This window comes from Salvelinus alpinus, chromosome 30 (assembly GCF_045679555.1).
Source record: "Salvelinus alpinus chromosome 30, SLU_Salpinus.1, whole genome shotgun sequence".
NCBI classification, from domain to species: Eukaryota; Metazoa; Chordata; class Actinopteri; order Salmoniformes; family Salmonidae; genus Salvelinus; species Salvelinus alpinus.
This window is the reverse complement of record NC_092115.1, coordinates 29,172,279-29,187,641: the sequence shown is the minus strand read 5'-3', so window position 1 is coordinate 29,187,641 and position 15,363 is coordinate 29,172,279. Positions and strand designations below refer to the sequence as shown.

Here is a 15,363-nt window from a genome sequence, read left to right as displayed (position 1 = left end):
AAAGACACACCGACATCAGAGTCACTCAGATTGCTGATGTCAGTGATCTGCCAGAAAAAATGGAAACTTAATTCCATAGACATCAAATCTGGATTTTTGCAGGGAACAGAGCTGTCAAAGGACATTCACATCCGACCTCCGCCCGAAGCTAAAAGTGAAGGAACACTGTGGAAACTAAAAAAGTGTGTGTATGGACTGGCAGATGGATCACTCTACTGGTACAACAAAGTCAAGGCAACAATGCTGAATACAGGTGGAAAAATGTCACAAGTGGATCCTGCAGTCTTCTATTGGCTTGATCAAGACTGCAATGTGACTGGAGTACTTGCCTGTCATGTTGATGACTTTATCTGGGGTGGCTCACAGACCTTTGCTTCAACTGTGATTCCACACCTCAAAGCTGTTTTCTAGGTTGGCCGTGAGGAGCATGATCATTTTTGTTATGTTGACAGAGTTTATTACAGTTGATGGAAAAATACTGATGCAACAGGAGAGCTATATCAAGAATCTTCAACCCATCCACATGGATTCTTCAAGAGCCGTACAAAGGAATTCCCCTCTATGTGGAATTGAAGCTGGTCAATTGAGGTCAAAGATAGGACAAATTTTATGGGCTGCGAGACAGAGTAGACCTGGTTTGATGGTTGCAACTTGGCATCTAACACAAAACACGCCACTGTACAAACCATTCATGAGGCAAACAAAGTTGTTCGTAAACTGAAATCACAACAAGTGACTTTAATGTTTCAGCATGTTGGAAAAGATGACTCTTTGAAAACTGGTTGTCTTCAGTGATGCTTCGCTAGGTTATCACTGGTGGGACAAAATGGCACTTCCTACCTGTAGTTTGTGTCACTGACAACTACTCATTAGTTGATGCTGTGAAGTCAACCAAGTCTGTCACAGAGAAAAGACTTTGAGATTAGCAGCATCAAGGAACTTATTCAAGCACATAGAATCCAGCGGATTCTGTGGTCGACCACAAAGGAACAGCTTGCTGACTGTCTGACTAAAAAGGGAGCATCCGGTCTTGTGCTCCTACAGGCTCTCGCTCCTACAGGCTCTCAGTAATGGAAAGTGGCAGCTTGAGTAATACAAATAAAAACTGTCACACAACCCATTTGTAATGGGGATCTTGAATAATACTTGGACATTTAATTATGTTGTTGATGTTTTTTTTTGTCTTTAAAGAAAAGGGGGAGATTGTTAAGTTCATGTTTTAAGTATCCCTATATTTCTGTTATTACGGGGCTATCACTCAGTCAAGAGTGCGCATGCGCAGGAAGTTTGTTCGTTGTTGAACCTGGCCTTGAGTGTAATGGCTACCTTGTAGTGTGTTCATATAGTAGAGTAAACTTTGTTAAACTGGAACCTTGTCGTTGTGTCATTTCGAGTTAACAGTGCCCAGGGGCATTGGGATATTTTTTAGACCAGAGGAAAGAGTGCCTCCTACTGGTCCTCCAACACCACTTCCAGCAGCATCTGGTCTCCCATCCAGGGACTGACCAGGACCAACCCTGCTTAGCTTCAGAAGCAAGCCAGCAGTGGTATGCATCCAGATAGTCCCTCCCTGTTTCAGTTTTTTTTCTTTTCTGTTTGACACCTAATAAACACAAAACATTTTAATTTACAGCAACAACCTAGGGAAGACTTTCAGCCAGGGGAAAGGAGAGGGGTTGAATGAGCTAATGATGATTATAGTCGCGACAATAGTTGGGATTGGTTGAATTTTAAAGTTTAAATTCATATCTCCCTACCATCATATCTAAGCAAATATTACATTAATGTCGATGAAACTTTGCAAATCAACTTGACTGGAGGTACACAACACACTCCCTGCCTATCGTCATGATCCATTCAGAGAACCACATTGGATTTATAACATGGTCCCTAGCATTAGGGAAAAAATGTAATGTCATGCTGCGACCTAACTCAAGATCTAGGCGTTGGATAAAAACGAGACTACAGGGACCATAAAATGACCATTAGACTAGCCCATTCTGTACTGTTTTTGGCTAGCCCATGTCTACTTTGCAGCGTTAGGCAACCTTCCCCCTGACAACCAATGTATACTACTGGTGAAAGGTTTTAGAAAATCTACTCATTCAAGGATTTTTCTTTCTTTTTATGCTTTTCTACATTTTAGAATAATAGTGGAGACATCAATACCATTAAATAACACATATGAAATCATGTAGTAACCAAAAAAGTGTTAAATCAAAATCTATTCTTCAAATAACCACCCTTTAACTTAATGACAGCTTTGCACACTCTAGGCATTCTCTCAACCAGCTTCATGAGTGTGCCTTCTTAAAAGTTAATTTGTGGAATATCTTTCCTTCTTAATGCGTTTGAGCCAATCAGTTGTGTTGTGACAAGGTAGAAGATAGATAGAAGATAGCTCTATTATGGCAAGAACAGCTCAAATAAGCAAAGAGAAACAACAGTCCATCAATCAATATGGAACATTTCAAGTTTCTTCAAGTGCAGTCGCAAAAACCATCAAGCGCTATGATGAAACTGGCTCTCACGAGGACCGCAACAGGAATGGAAGACCCAGAGTTACCTCTGCTGCAGTGGATAAGTTCATTAGAGTTACCAGCCTCAGAAATTGCAGCAAAAAATAAATGCTTCACAGAGTTCAAGTAACAGACACATCTCAACAACAACTGTTCAGAAGAGACTGTGTGAATCAGTCCTTCATGGTCGAATTGCTACAAAGAAACCACTACTAAAGGACACCAATAAGAAGAAGAGACTGCTTGGGCCAAGACACAAGAGCAATGGACATTAGAACGGTGCAAATTTGTACTTGTCTGGAGTCCAAATTTGATATTTTTGGATCCAACCGCCGTGTCTTGTGAGACGCTGTGTGGGTAAATGGATGATCCCTGCATGTGTATTTCCCACCGTAAAGCATGGAGGAGGAGGTGTTATGATGTGGGGGTTCTTTGCTGGTTACACTGTCTGTGATTTATTTAGAATTCAAGGCACACTTAACCAGCATGGCTACAACAGCATTCTGAAGCGATACGCCATCCCATCTTGTTTGGGCTTAATGGGACTTGTTTGTTTTTCAACAGGACAATGACTCAACACACCTCCAGGCTGTGTAAGGGCTATTTGACCAAGAAGGAGAGTGATGGAGTGTTGCATCAGATGTCCTGGCCTCCACAATCCCCCAACCTCAACCAAATTGAGATGGTTTGGGATGAGTCGGACCGGCAGAGTGAAGGAAAAGCAGCCAACACATGCTCAGCATATGTGGGAACTCCTTCAAGACTGTTGGAAAAGCATTCCAGGTGAAGCTGGTTGAGAGAATGCCAAGAGGGTGCAAAGCTGTCATCAAGGCAAAGGGCGGCAAAGTTGTGGCAAAATGGTTTAAGGACAACGAAGTCAAGGTACTGGAGTGGCCATCACAAAGCCCTGACCTCAATCCTATAGAAAAATGTGTTGTCAGAACTGAAAAAGCGTGTGCGAGCAATGAGAACTACAAACCTGGCTCAGTTACACCAGCTCTGTCAGGAGGAATGGGCCAAAATTCACCCAATTTATTGTGGGAAGCTTGTGGAAGGCTACCTGAAACATTTGACCCAAGTCAAACAATTTAAAAGCAATGCTCCCAAATACTAATTGAGCGTATGTAAACTTCTGACCCACTGGGAATGTGATGAAAGAAATAAAAGCTGAAATAAATCATTCTCTCTCCTATTATTCTGACATTTCACATTCTTAAAATAAAGTGGTGATCCTAACTGACCTAAGACAGATCATTTTTACTAGGATTAAATGTCAGGAATTGTGAAAAACCGAATTTAAATGTATTTGGGTAAGGTGTATGTAAACTTCCGACTTCAACTGTAGGTGTCCTTCCTAACTCAGTTGGCGGAGAGGAAGGAAACCAGTCAGGGATTTCACCATGAGGCTAATGGTGACTTTAAAACAGTTAGAGTTTAATGGCTGTGAAAGGATAAAACTGAGGATGGATCAACATTAGTTACTCCACAATGCTAACCTAAATGACAGAGTGAAAGAAGCCTGTACATAATAAAAATATTCCAAAACATGCATCCTGTTTGCAATAAGGCACTAAAGTAAATCTGCCAAAAATGTGGCAAAGAAATTAACTTTATCTCCTGAATACAAAGCGTTATGCTTGGGGCAAATCCAACAACACCTCACAGAGTACCACTTTTCACACTTTCAAGCATCATGTTATGGGTATGATTGTAATCGGCAAGGACTAGGGAGATTTTTAGGATAAAAATTAATGGATTAGAGCTAAGCACAGGCAAAATCCTAGAGTAAAACCTGGTTCAGTCTGCTTTCCAACAGACAATGGGAGACAAATTCACCTTTGAGCAGGACAATAACCTAAAACACAAAGCCAAATATTCCAAGATGACTTTGAATGTGCCTGAGTGGCCTAGTTACAGTTTCGACTCAAATCGTCTTGAAAATCTATGACAAGACTTGAAAATGGCTTTCTAGTAATGATGAACAACCAACTTGACAGAGCTTGAAGAATTTAAAAAAGAATAACGTGCAAATATTGTACAATCCAGGTTTGCAAAGCTCTTAGAGATGTACACAGAAAGACTCACAGTTAGAATCACCTTTGGCAGTGATTACAACATGTAATGACTCAGGGTTGTGAATACTTATGTAAATTAGATATCTGTATTATTCCATTTTCAATAAATTGGCAATAATGTCTAAAAACATGTCTTCACTTCTTCATTATGGGGTATTGTGTGTAGATAGGTAAAAAATAATAATAATAGATTTCATACATTTTAATGTCAGGCTGCAACAACAAAATGTGGAATAAGTCAAGGAGTATGAATAGTTTATGAAGGCACTGTCTATGAAGTGAGAGGAATGTTCTAGTGGTGTAAAACTCCCTGCAAAATTCCATAATTACCTCAGATATATGAACACAAATAGCACCACTCCAATTAACATGCCTGAGGTATTACTCACATTTTCAACTCTGCTGTGGTGGCTATGTGTTTAGTTGAAGTCTGTGTGTAATTTGTCCTTGTTTATGGTTTACAGCGATTATCGGGTATTTCTAATTGAAGTGTGTTTTGAAAGCCTAGATTTCCATTAAATTCATTTTCTACAATTATTCTTCCCACATGGGAATAAAACTGACAGCAATTACTTACCAAAATGACAGTAATTTAACTTTGACAAAGCACCGAGTAAATTGTAACTCCAAAGAGCTGGTTGACTGTTTTATAATAACCTTTGGTAAGAAGAACATTATAATTTATGTCTCATTTATCAATGAGATGCACACAGTATGGTGTAGCAGCACCCAGTATTCAACGACAATTTGTTTCAATGAACATCATTTTCTACATTTCATATATGGTTCTATGCCATCAAAATGTGGATAGCAGTATGCAAATCAAACTGTGTAGTTTCTATTCCATTTAACTACAGCCATTTATGAAGACATTATATGATCAGACTTAATGAATGAACAGCACCATGGGGGGGGGGGGGGGGCATAATTTGCTAGTCCATAATCACTATATATACACAAAAGTATGTGGACACCCCTTCAAATTAGTGGACTCTGCTATTTCAGCCACACCCATTGCTGACAGGTGTATAAAATCAAGCGCACAGCCATGCAATCTCCATAGACAAACATTGGCAGTAGAATGGCCATACTGAAGAGCTCAGTGACTTTCAATGTGGCACCGTCATAGGACGTCACCTTTCCAACAAGTCAGTTTGTCAAATTTCTGCCCTGCTAGAGCTGCCCAGGTCAACTGTAAGTACTGTTATTATGAAGTGGAAACGTCTAGGAGCAACAACGGCTCAGCCACAAGCTCACAGAACGGGACTGCCGAGTGCTGAAGCGTGTAGAAATCATCTGTCCTTGGGTGCAACACTCACTACGAGTTCCAAACTGCCTCTGGAAAGGAACGTCAGCACACTGTTTGTCGGGAGTTTTATTAAATGGGTTTCCATGGCCAAGCAGCCGCACACAAGCCTAAGATCACCATGTGCAATGCCAAGTGTCGGCTGGAGTGGTGTAAAGCTCGCCACCATTGGACTCTGGAGCAGTGGAAACACATTCTCTGGAGTGATGAATCATGTTTCACCATCTGGCAGCCCGACAGACTAATCTGGGTTTGGCGGATGCCAGGAGTACGCTACCTACCCCAACACTAGTGCCAACTGTCAAGTTTGGTGGAGGAGGAATAACGGTCTGGGGCTGTTTGTCATAGTTCGGGCTACAGCATACAATGACATTCTAGACGATTCTGTGCTTCCAACTTTGTGGCAACAGTTTGGGGAAGGCCCTTTCCTGTTTCAGCATGACAATGCCCCCTTACACAAAGCAAGGTCCAAACATAAATGCTTTGTCGAGATCAGTGTGGAAGAACTTGACTGGCCTGCACAGAGCCCTGACCTCAAACCCATCGAACATCTTTGGGATGAATTGGAACGCCGATTGCGAGCAATGCATAATCGTCCAACATCAGGGCCCAACCGCACTAATGCTTGTTGCTGAATGGAAGCAAGTCCTCGCAGCAATGTTCCAACATCTAGTGGAAAGCCTTCCCAGAAGAGTGGAGGCTGTTATAGCAGCAAAGGGGGGCATAACTCCATATTAATGCCCATGATTTTGGAATGAGATGTTCAACAAGCAGGTGTCCACATACTTTTGGTCATGTAGTGTATTTGGCTATGATACATGTAATGGTATCAGCATACACACACCAGGGGCACCGTCCTATCCTATCTGTAATTAGTTAGCTCTGTGGTCAATGCATCACAGCACTGCTAAAGATTGAGTAGTGTAAAGAAATATCTCTGAAGGGAGAATTCACCTCCCCTCAATGCGAGATACATGTGAGTACATGTAGCCTTTCTGCATGCTGAATGTGGCCTACCGGTGTAAGAAGTAGTCTATACTCTGAAGTGTGTTTAGAGAATCAACAGTGCTCCTTTTACTATTTCATCATTGGCTTCTTCTCTGTCGCGGACTACATACTCCCTAGTGTTATGTGATGTTTAGGTATATCCCCTACCTGTTTTAGCTGGGTCATTAGTACATCTGTGCTACAGTGCACCAGTTGCTTCTCCTCCCCCTCTTTCTTCCTCTTCCTGTAGCGAGAGGCGGGCCTCTCCCCTCCCTTGGGGGTCCTCTTGTTCCTGCCTTTCTTTTTCTCCTGTCCTGCTAGCAGCGGTCCTGGGAACTCTGGCAGGCCAGACATCTGTCCGTCTGAATACGCCTGGGAGAAGGTAGATAAAGATGACTTTATTGTCCATTTAACAGAGGAACTGATAAGACAGCAGTGTCGCTCTCATGACCAAGCACAACAATATCTATAAAAATAAATAAACATCAAGAAGGATGATAACCGTCAATAAATAAATAGTCAAATGTCAACTCTTAAGCCTTTTGGGTATGTCTGAGTGTTTTCAAAAAACATTTAATCAATCATGACTCAGCCTAAAATACTGCGTCCTACTATGACTCACAGCAGTTTGTCGCAGGCAGCGAGAGACACGACCCATCTGACTGATTCACTGAGCCTGCTTGGCTGTGACTCACACTGGCTGCTCATCTACCTACATAGCAAGCTAGCGATCACTGACTCAATGGAGGCTGGTCGAGGGAGAAATCGGAGGACAGGCTCACTGTAATGAATGGAAAGGAACTGTTCCATTCAATCCATCCCAGCTGTTGCAATTTAGCCTCCACCAGCCTCCACTGCCGTGTCTTATCTGCCAGACAGAGTGAGACTCACCCCATTGCTGTCCATGGAGCTCTGCCTCAGCAGCAGGGCCTTGCAGTCCGTAGCCACCTCCTCCTCCTCAAACCTCAGGCTCTCGTCTGTCCGTTGGTGGGGAAGCCCTGGTCCATTAAGAGGTGTCTGCTTGTTCTTCAACAGGTGTTTGAGGAGCTCGTTATTACCCCCAGACTCCCCCTTGGCTCCCCCACCGTGCGAGGGGCTCTGTGCTGCAGGTCCACCCTCCTCCTTTACTATGCCCATCCCTGAGCACATGTTGGATGAGGCGCACTCGGTGCTCTCAGTCTGCTCCAGCTTGATGTTGCTGAGGATGCGCTCCTGCTCCAGAGCCTGGGCCCTGGCGACATCTGATGGGAGGCTGCTCATCCCTCCAGGCTGCCCACCACCACCCACCCCCAAGCCTCCTCCAGAGAGCTGCCTTTCCAGCTCAGAGTGGCTGTGGGTAGAGGTGGAGGAGCCCAGTAAGGGGGACCTGGAGAGGTCCTGGTCCCCGAAGAGGTGGGCGTTGTTCCTGGTGGGTGTGGAGGATGTGTCCGACCGGCAGGGTGTCAGAGGGGCTGTGAGGTCAGAGTGCGGCGTGGACGGGGTTTTAACGGAATCTGCGTCGTCGTTGTCTTTCTTCTTCTTTCTGTTCCTCTTCTTCTTCCCCTTCTCTTCCGGGATGATGTTGGAGTAGAGCTGGATCAGAGACTGACCCGAGCCGGGGAAGTTGGAAGGCAGGGGTGTGATGGAGGAGTCTCCGCCAAACGGGGGGCCTTCTCCGGGCATCTGAGGCATCATGCCTGGCCCACTGAACCTCCTGGGTTTGGGTGGACCCTGGGAGAAGTTAGCTCCCTGTAGACCCATGGTATCAGGCCCAAAACCACCAGGCCCTATGTCCTGAGGAAGCATCCCGTTACTCATCATGGCCCTCCGGTCACCGCCTTGCATGTAGACCCCAGGAGGAGAGCCCATCCCTGACTGCATGGACTGCTGCTGGGGAAACATCGGTCCCAACTGCTGCTGCTGTTGGGGTAGTTGTAGCCTCTGTGGCTGCATGAAGTCCTGGGGCAGCTCGGCATTGAAGAACGGCATCTGTGAGATGGGCGCCATGTTCCCACCGTCGGGCCCCAGCAAGCCTTGCTGTTCCATCTCCATGCGTTGTTTCAGTGCCCGTTGGCGCTCTACCTCCTGCATCAGCTGGACCCTCTGCCTCTCCTGCTGCTCTCTCAGCCTCTCCCTGCGCTCTCTCTCCTGGAAGCCCTCACTGAACGGGTTGTTGTCGTCAAACTTCAAACCAGAGCCCTGTGGGGTTGTGACCCCACCGGGTTGAGTCTGAGGTTGGTTTTCTATGGGGATCTGCTGGGGCATCTGGGGAGGCATCTGCTGGGGCATCTGGGAGGGCTGTTGAGCTGGGTTTCCCATGGGAATCTGAGGGGGTATATTGGGGCCACCAATGGGCATGGGAGCTCCAGGATGCCAGCCTGGTTGGTTGGTTATCGGCATGTGTTGTGGAGGGGCGTTCGGCTGGCCTGGATGTAGTGGCACCTGATGCATCATGGGGTTCATAGGTGGCTGTTGGTTCATGGGAGGCCCGCTTGGTACCTTGTCACCAGGGACACCCTGCATTGGTGGCATCCCTGGCACAGTCGCTGGCATCACAGTGGGAGGCATGCCACTGCCACCCTGCTGCTGCTGCTTCACTTGATACTCCTCGATCAGTTCGGCGTGCTCTTTCTGCTGCTTCCGGATCTGAAAGGACAAGAACCAAACACAATTCATGAGCAATTAGGCAAACTCATGACAATGCATGTCTCAAACCCCAACAAAGACAATAACAATTAAATGTTTTCATTGGCATCATTTAATGCATATTCATGATCATTATGAGGAGCATTGAAATTATGTCTGAATAACTGAAGAAAGAATCAACATTTTTGACAAGGGGCTCAAAACATAGCTCTCCAAGCAAGGGCAGTTTGAGAGTTGAACTGAGAGCATAGTGCAAGGGTGAGAGGAAGTGCTGATGGAAAAAGGTGAAAGAAAGAGTGCCCTCAGCAGCATTTACCTGCTCCAGCTGTTTCTGGACTACACTCTGCTGCTCTGTGACATGTTTGAGCTGCTCTGCGTCCTCCTCAGCAAACTCCCTCCCAGCCTTCTTTGCTGTGCGCTGCTTGGCGCACAGGGCCTTCTTGGCCTTCCTGTGGGCTCCGATCTTCTCCTCCAGAAACTTCTGCTGCATCTGGAGCAGCTGCTGGGTCTCCTGGAGCCACTCCTCGTACTGAGCCTTCTGAGCATTATCTGAGGGAGAGATAACAGAGAGTGAGTTTAATGACATATTTTGAACAGCATTTTTTTTTTAAACACCCTATGGGCTAAGCCAAAAAAATATCTTAGGGGAGACAGAATTTTATTTTATGCCATTATTATTGAACTTTGACTCGTAAATCAAAAGATGAATTTACTGACAATTTGAAATGGAACTTACTGACAAAATCTGATCCAAAACTCGGAGGGTTGGGCCTTGCCACCGCGGGTGTCAGCTTGCCATCCTGGTTTTGAAAGAGACAAACAAATTGTTGTTATAATTTGTGTTTCCTAGTATGGTTTGTGTATGAAAGATGACTTGAGAGAACTGATTTGGTGATAAGAGGTTCAGTTACCTGTCCAACGGCCTGTGGAGGAGCAGAGGAGCTTTCAGGACACGGTGCTGCAGCACCAGGTGGAAACCTGTTCATGACCATCGGTGTCATTCCCATGTTGTTTTGAACCATGACTTTGTTGATGCCTTTCAGAGCGACCATCTTTGCTTTCATAATAGGGTCAGTGATTGCGTCAAAATCTGCAGACAAAAAAAGATGTGCGGTCAGCAACTTGCCCATTACTAAAGACAAATGTCCTCAATGATTTATTTTATAGACAAATTACTCTATGCATACCACTTATATTCATACTATTTATTTCTCATACAAAATGTGAAGGTAAATAACTTGTTTGAACTGGAATAAAAGCATTTAGCCTGAATGAAAAACATCTAGTTACCGATGTTGGGGAAGAAGGAGTCACTGGAGGAGCGTTGTCGGATCATGGCCTGCATCTGCCTCTGCTGCTGCTGCTCCTGCCTCTCCTGGTCCAGCAGGTCCTGTAGGAGGAGGGGCTGCTCCTCCAGCAGCAGGGGTCTGTGCCCCCCTGGCCCCACCTGGCCCAACGTCTGGACCAAGAGGGCCTGCTGAGCCGGGGTCAACCCACTCTGGTCTATCTCAAAGGTAGACATGGATGTTTCTACTTCTCCCCTGCTAGTGGGATCCATGGTTTGGGAGTTGTTCTGAGCATCTTGGTTTGGCTGTGCCATAGAGTTACCACTGCCTTGATTGTCAGAGGAGGAGTCCTCTGGCTGCTGCTTGATTAGTAAGCTAGAGAGGACTGGGGTGGAGTCAGAGAGCACTCCTGATTGGTTGTTAGTGTTTCCGTCTGCTTGCTGGTCCGTCCTGTCATTGGACGACTGGGACAGGTTGTCTCCGTCTACCATTTTGATCTTCTGCTTCGAGGGCAGAGAGGAAGCGGCGCTTTGTGTACAGCTCACTTCCTGTTTGACGTCAGCTGACGAGGAATACTTCTCGGCCGTTCCCTCTGACTTCCCCATTCCAGATGTTAAATTAGAGAAGGAAGATGCAGCACCACCACAGCTAGAGTGGAAGTTCCTCTTCTCAGACAAAGCCTTCTGGAAGTCTGAGGCATCACTGTGGTCTTCCATGGGGTCACTAAGCTCCAACTCCTCGTTGAACATGTCCTTCTTGATATCGTTCAGGTCAGGGTCGGTGTACGCGATGATGTCGAACTTCCCTGATGTCAGGAAGTCATCCAGGTGCAAATCGTTGGTCTCCAGGTCCAGGTCTTTGCCGTCTTCTTCTTCCGGATCCAGGTTTAGGTTGTCCAGATCGGCATCGACCAGGTCCTTTACCTCCACGTCTTCCAGGTCTTTGACAGCCGATTCGACGGTGTCCAGTTTCTCCTCCACTCCATCGTGGTTGTTAGCCATGGAGACTCCCTGATCATCAGTGTGTCCAACAGATGGCCCTGGCGTCATCATGGAAGAAGCTGACATACTCTGGGACTCGTTCGAAGCTGGCTGGCTCATGGACCTCATCAACTGGGCTTGCCTGGGCATGGTGCCCCCTTGCATCTGAGCCTGCTGCTGCTGGTGGAGGTTCTCCATGCTAGAGGACAGCTGGCTCTGGCCAACCTGCTGGCTCACCATGGAATCCATCATCATCCTGGGGCCATCTTGGTTCATACCTGGAGGGAACCTGAACTCAGGCCCTCCCATGAAACCAGGAGGCCTTTGGGGCTGGAGGTTGGGATCCATGTTGGGACATTGATCCATAGCGTTGGGACCGAAGGGGAGGCGAAGTCTGCTGTCAGGGGCTCTGTGTCTCAGCTCGATGAAAGGCTGACCCATGATGTTGTGCTGCTGCATTGGCAGGCCGCGAGGAGGGAAATGCTGTGGCAGCCCCAAAGGGTTGGGGTTGCCCCCCACGGACTTGGCCATGTCCACGGACATAGAGCGTCTCATCCCCGGGTGGATGTCCTGCATGGGGTGGGGGCCTCTGAGGAAGAACTCCTGTCCTCCGTGAGGTCCTGGCCCACCAGGTGGAAATGCAAACCTGAGAGATAGAAAATAAACATATTTTAATACATATTCCTGTGCTGAATTTTCTCAGACATTCTCCACATTCAATCTAGAGAGACTAATTTTGTTTTCTCTTAGATTACAAATTTCATGAGTCATATAAAAGATAGTCTTATTTAATGTCCCCCACGACTGTGGATCGGTCTCCGTCCATATCTCCGACAGCACTGGGACAATTTTGACAAAACTTGGGTGAATGACTTGTCTTGCCATAGAGATCCAGCATTTACAAAATGACACTGATTGGCCCAAGGTGGAAGCTATAGTAATGAACTGAAATGTAATTACACGCGATATCTCAATTGGCGTGGCATCATTCATGGGGGACGACATGTTTACTGTAACCTCTGTAAGGACAGTAATTCCAGTTACTAACCTTGGCCCCTGATGTCTGATATTAGGATCCCCAGGATGTTGTCCTCTGGGGAACTGGCCCTCATTAGGGAAAGGGCCACGCTGGTCCCCTGGGAAGGGTCCAGGGAACCTCATGGGTCCTTGCCCAGGGTAGGGTGGAGGGGGCCGACTGAATATCTCGCACTGCTGTCCGTGGCCCTCATGGGGCCAGGGTCGAGGGGTGCCAGGGGCCATGTTACCAGCGTTCTCCTGGCGGATGGCACTCCTCTGCTGCTGCTGCTTCAGGATCAGCTCTCGGATGCGTTGACGCTAAATAAAATACGAGTAGTCAGACCTCCAACTAGATAATTCATGCCTGAACTCTACTGAATATTTGTTTGAAAAATTAAAAGTGATAGAAATGTATAAGCTATTAATCACCATGGCTTCCAGCTTGCCAAGGGATAAAACATTTTATTTAAGTGAATACTGAAGCGGATGAAATTAATCTCTGAAAGATAATGCTTTAAATAAAGATAAGAGCAGTTAAAAACAAGTGTCAGTCCTCCTACCTGTCTGAGTCTCTCCTCACTGTCGGCCAGGGAGACACTCTGAACCTCAGAGGAGGTTCCAGGCATCTGGGAGGGTCTTTGCAGCTGTCCTCCAGGGTCCTGGCCTTGCTGCTCCTTCATCTCCAGTCTTTCTGCTGGCTGTAGACAGGGGGGGATGGGTGCCTGCTCATAAGGATCATGGACAGGCGTCTGGTTGGGACGTCTGGACGGTGACGGAGAGAATCCATCATCGGCCATCCCACCGTGATGCTTTGGTGTCTGTGACCCAGGGTGCGGGAAGGGAGCGTCTTGGGGCCTAACGCCTTGAGTGGAGAAAGGGTCCTGCTGGTTCCCCATGGGACCAGGCCTCTGCCCCTGCAGTCTGCCCAGCCCGTCAGGCCCCATCCCTGGCCGGGGGGTTCCTGGAGCTTGGGCGTACGGGTCACTCAGCATCGGCCTGGGGGTCTGGGAGAACATGTCACCACTCATAGGCCTGGGGGTTCCAGGTTGGCTAGCATAGGGATCCATGGGGGCTACCCTCTGGCTGCCTGGGGACTTGGAGAACCTCTCTCCCATGGGGGGCCGAGGGGTACCAGGTTGCTGGGCGTAGGGGTCCATGGAGTGCCCGGGGGACATCCTCTGACCAGGTGCTTGGGGGTGTGGGTGAGGGAACTGGTTCATGCCAGGGCCAGGAGTGTTGGGCTGCTGGGAGTAAGGGTCCGAAGACTGACCGTAGTTGTCGTGTGGGCGAGGGGTTCCTGGAGGTCGAGCGTAGCTGGACTCAAAGAACGGTCTGTTTCCAGGAAGTTGGCAACTGGGGTCATTCATGGGTCGAGTGGTACCTGACATCTGAGCATAGGGGTCTGAAGAGGGTCTTGGGTTTCCAGGGGGCTGGGTGAAGGGGTCATATGTGAAGTGGTCGGGCCTTGGGGTAGAGGGAGCATGAGCGTAAGGGTTTCTGTTAGGTAACTGTGCTATTGGGCCGGGCTGGGGGAAGGGGTGGCCCTGGGGATGGTGCTGGGCCATCCTGGGTGGACTGGTGAAACTGTCGTGGGGTCGTGGAGTAAGAGAGGCCTGAGAGTAGGGGTCTCCCTGCTGAGAGAATCTGTCTGACAGGTGTCCCATTGGTCTGTTGAAGGGGTCCTGGGCCTGGGGCGGAGGCATGGGGGTCTTGAATAGAGACTGAGGGACTGAGCCCTGCTCGTTGCTTCCCGGGATGGGAGCTAACAGAGGTCTAGAGTAAGGGTCTGACAGGATCATCCTGTTTTGAGCCATCCGTTGGTAGGCCTCTTGGCGGATCATGGGTCTGGAGTAAGGGTCTCCCCGCACTGGAGAGCCCATCGGGGGCCTCCCCTGAGGACCCTGGTTGACTCTGGGTGGGCCCATAGGCTTTAGGAAGGGGTCCATGTCCGCAGCAACAGGCCTGGGTGTGTCAGGGGGCTTGGCATAGGGATCCATCTCCCTACTCATGGAAGTGGGCGAACCAAAAGCCTCATGAGCGGGAGATGTGAGCCTCCCTCTGTCCTGCTGATCCATCAGAGAGGTGGGAGACTTGCCAGACTCCATGGACATTCTGCGGCTTGCGCCGGATCCTAGAGTTGGAGGCCTGGGGGTGCCCACCATCTTAGCGTAAGGGTCACAGGGAGAGGAGGGTCTGGAGCCGGAGGAGCCAGGGGAGAACACCTGGGGGGACTGGGGCTGAGAGGATCCCCCTGAGGGAGGGGGAGGAGGTGGCCGCAGAAACACGTCTTCGGGGGGCCCTGAGGTGGGCGTCCCTGTCAGTTGATGTCGGAGGAAGCCCTCTTTACCTCCGGTGCTGTGCTGCATGGGGGACATGCTGCCGTTGCTGCCGTGCTGGGAGGAAGGGCTCTGGTTGCCGCTGTTGTTACCGTCTCCCTCCGACTGGCTGCCTGACTGCTGTTGCTGCTGCTGCAGCTGCTCGTTCTTCACCTGCTCCAGCTTCTGGGTGGCTTCGATCTTGGCTTGCTGCCTGCTTTTCTGTCTCATTTGCTGTCGTAAGAACAGGATG

General features: G+C 48.0%; 1 protein-coding gene across 5 annotated transcripts in view; it reads right to left on the bottom strand.

The window, feature by feature from the left end:
• LOC139559962 (histone-lysine N-methyltransferase 2C-like) overlaps positions 1–15,363 on the bottom strand; it is a 150,529-nt gene that overhangs the window by 33,057 nt on the left and 102,109 nt on the right. For all 5 annotated transcript variants that reach the window (XM_071376447.1, XM_071376448.1, XM_071376449.1 and 2 more), the window contains 8 exons: positions 13,356–15,344; positions 12,827–13,113; positions 10,803–12,424; positions 10,424–10,602; positions 10,249–10,312; positions 9,829–10,061; positions 7,779–9,512; positions 7,056–7,259 (listed from right to left, as the gene is read on the bottom strand). In XM_071376447.1, the coding sequence (XP_071232548.1) occupies positions 7,056–7,259; positions 7,779–9,512; positions 9,829–10,061; positions 10,249–10,312; positions 10,424–10,602; positions 10,803–12,424; positions 12,827–13,113; positions 13,356–15,344 (6,312 nt within the window). The remainder of the gene's footprint in view (positions 1–7,055; positions 7,260–7,778; positions 9,513–9,828; positions 10,062–10,248; positions 10,313–10,423; positions 10,603–10,802; positions 12,425–12,826; positions 13,114–13,355; positions 15,345–15,363) is intronic.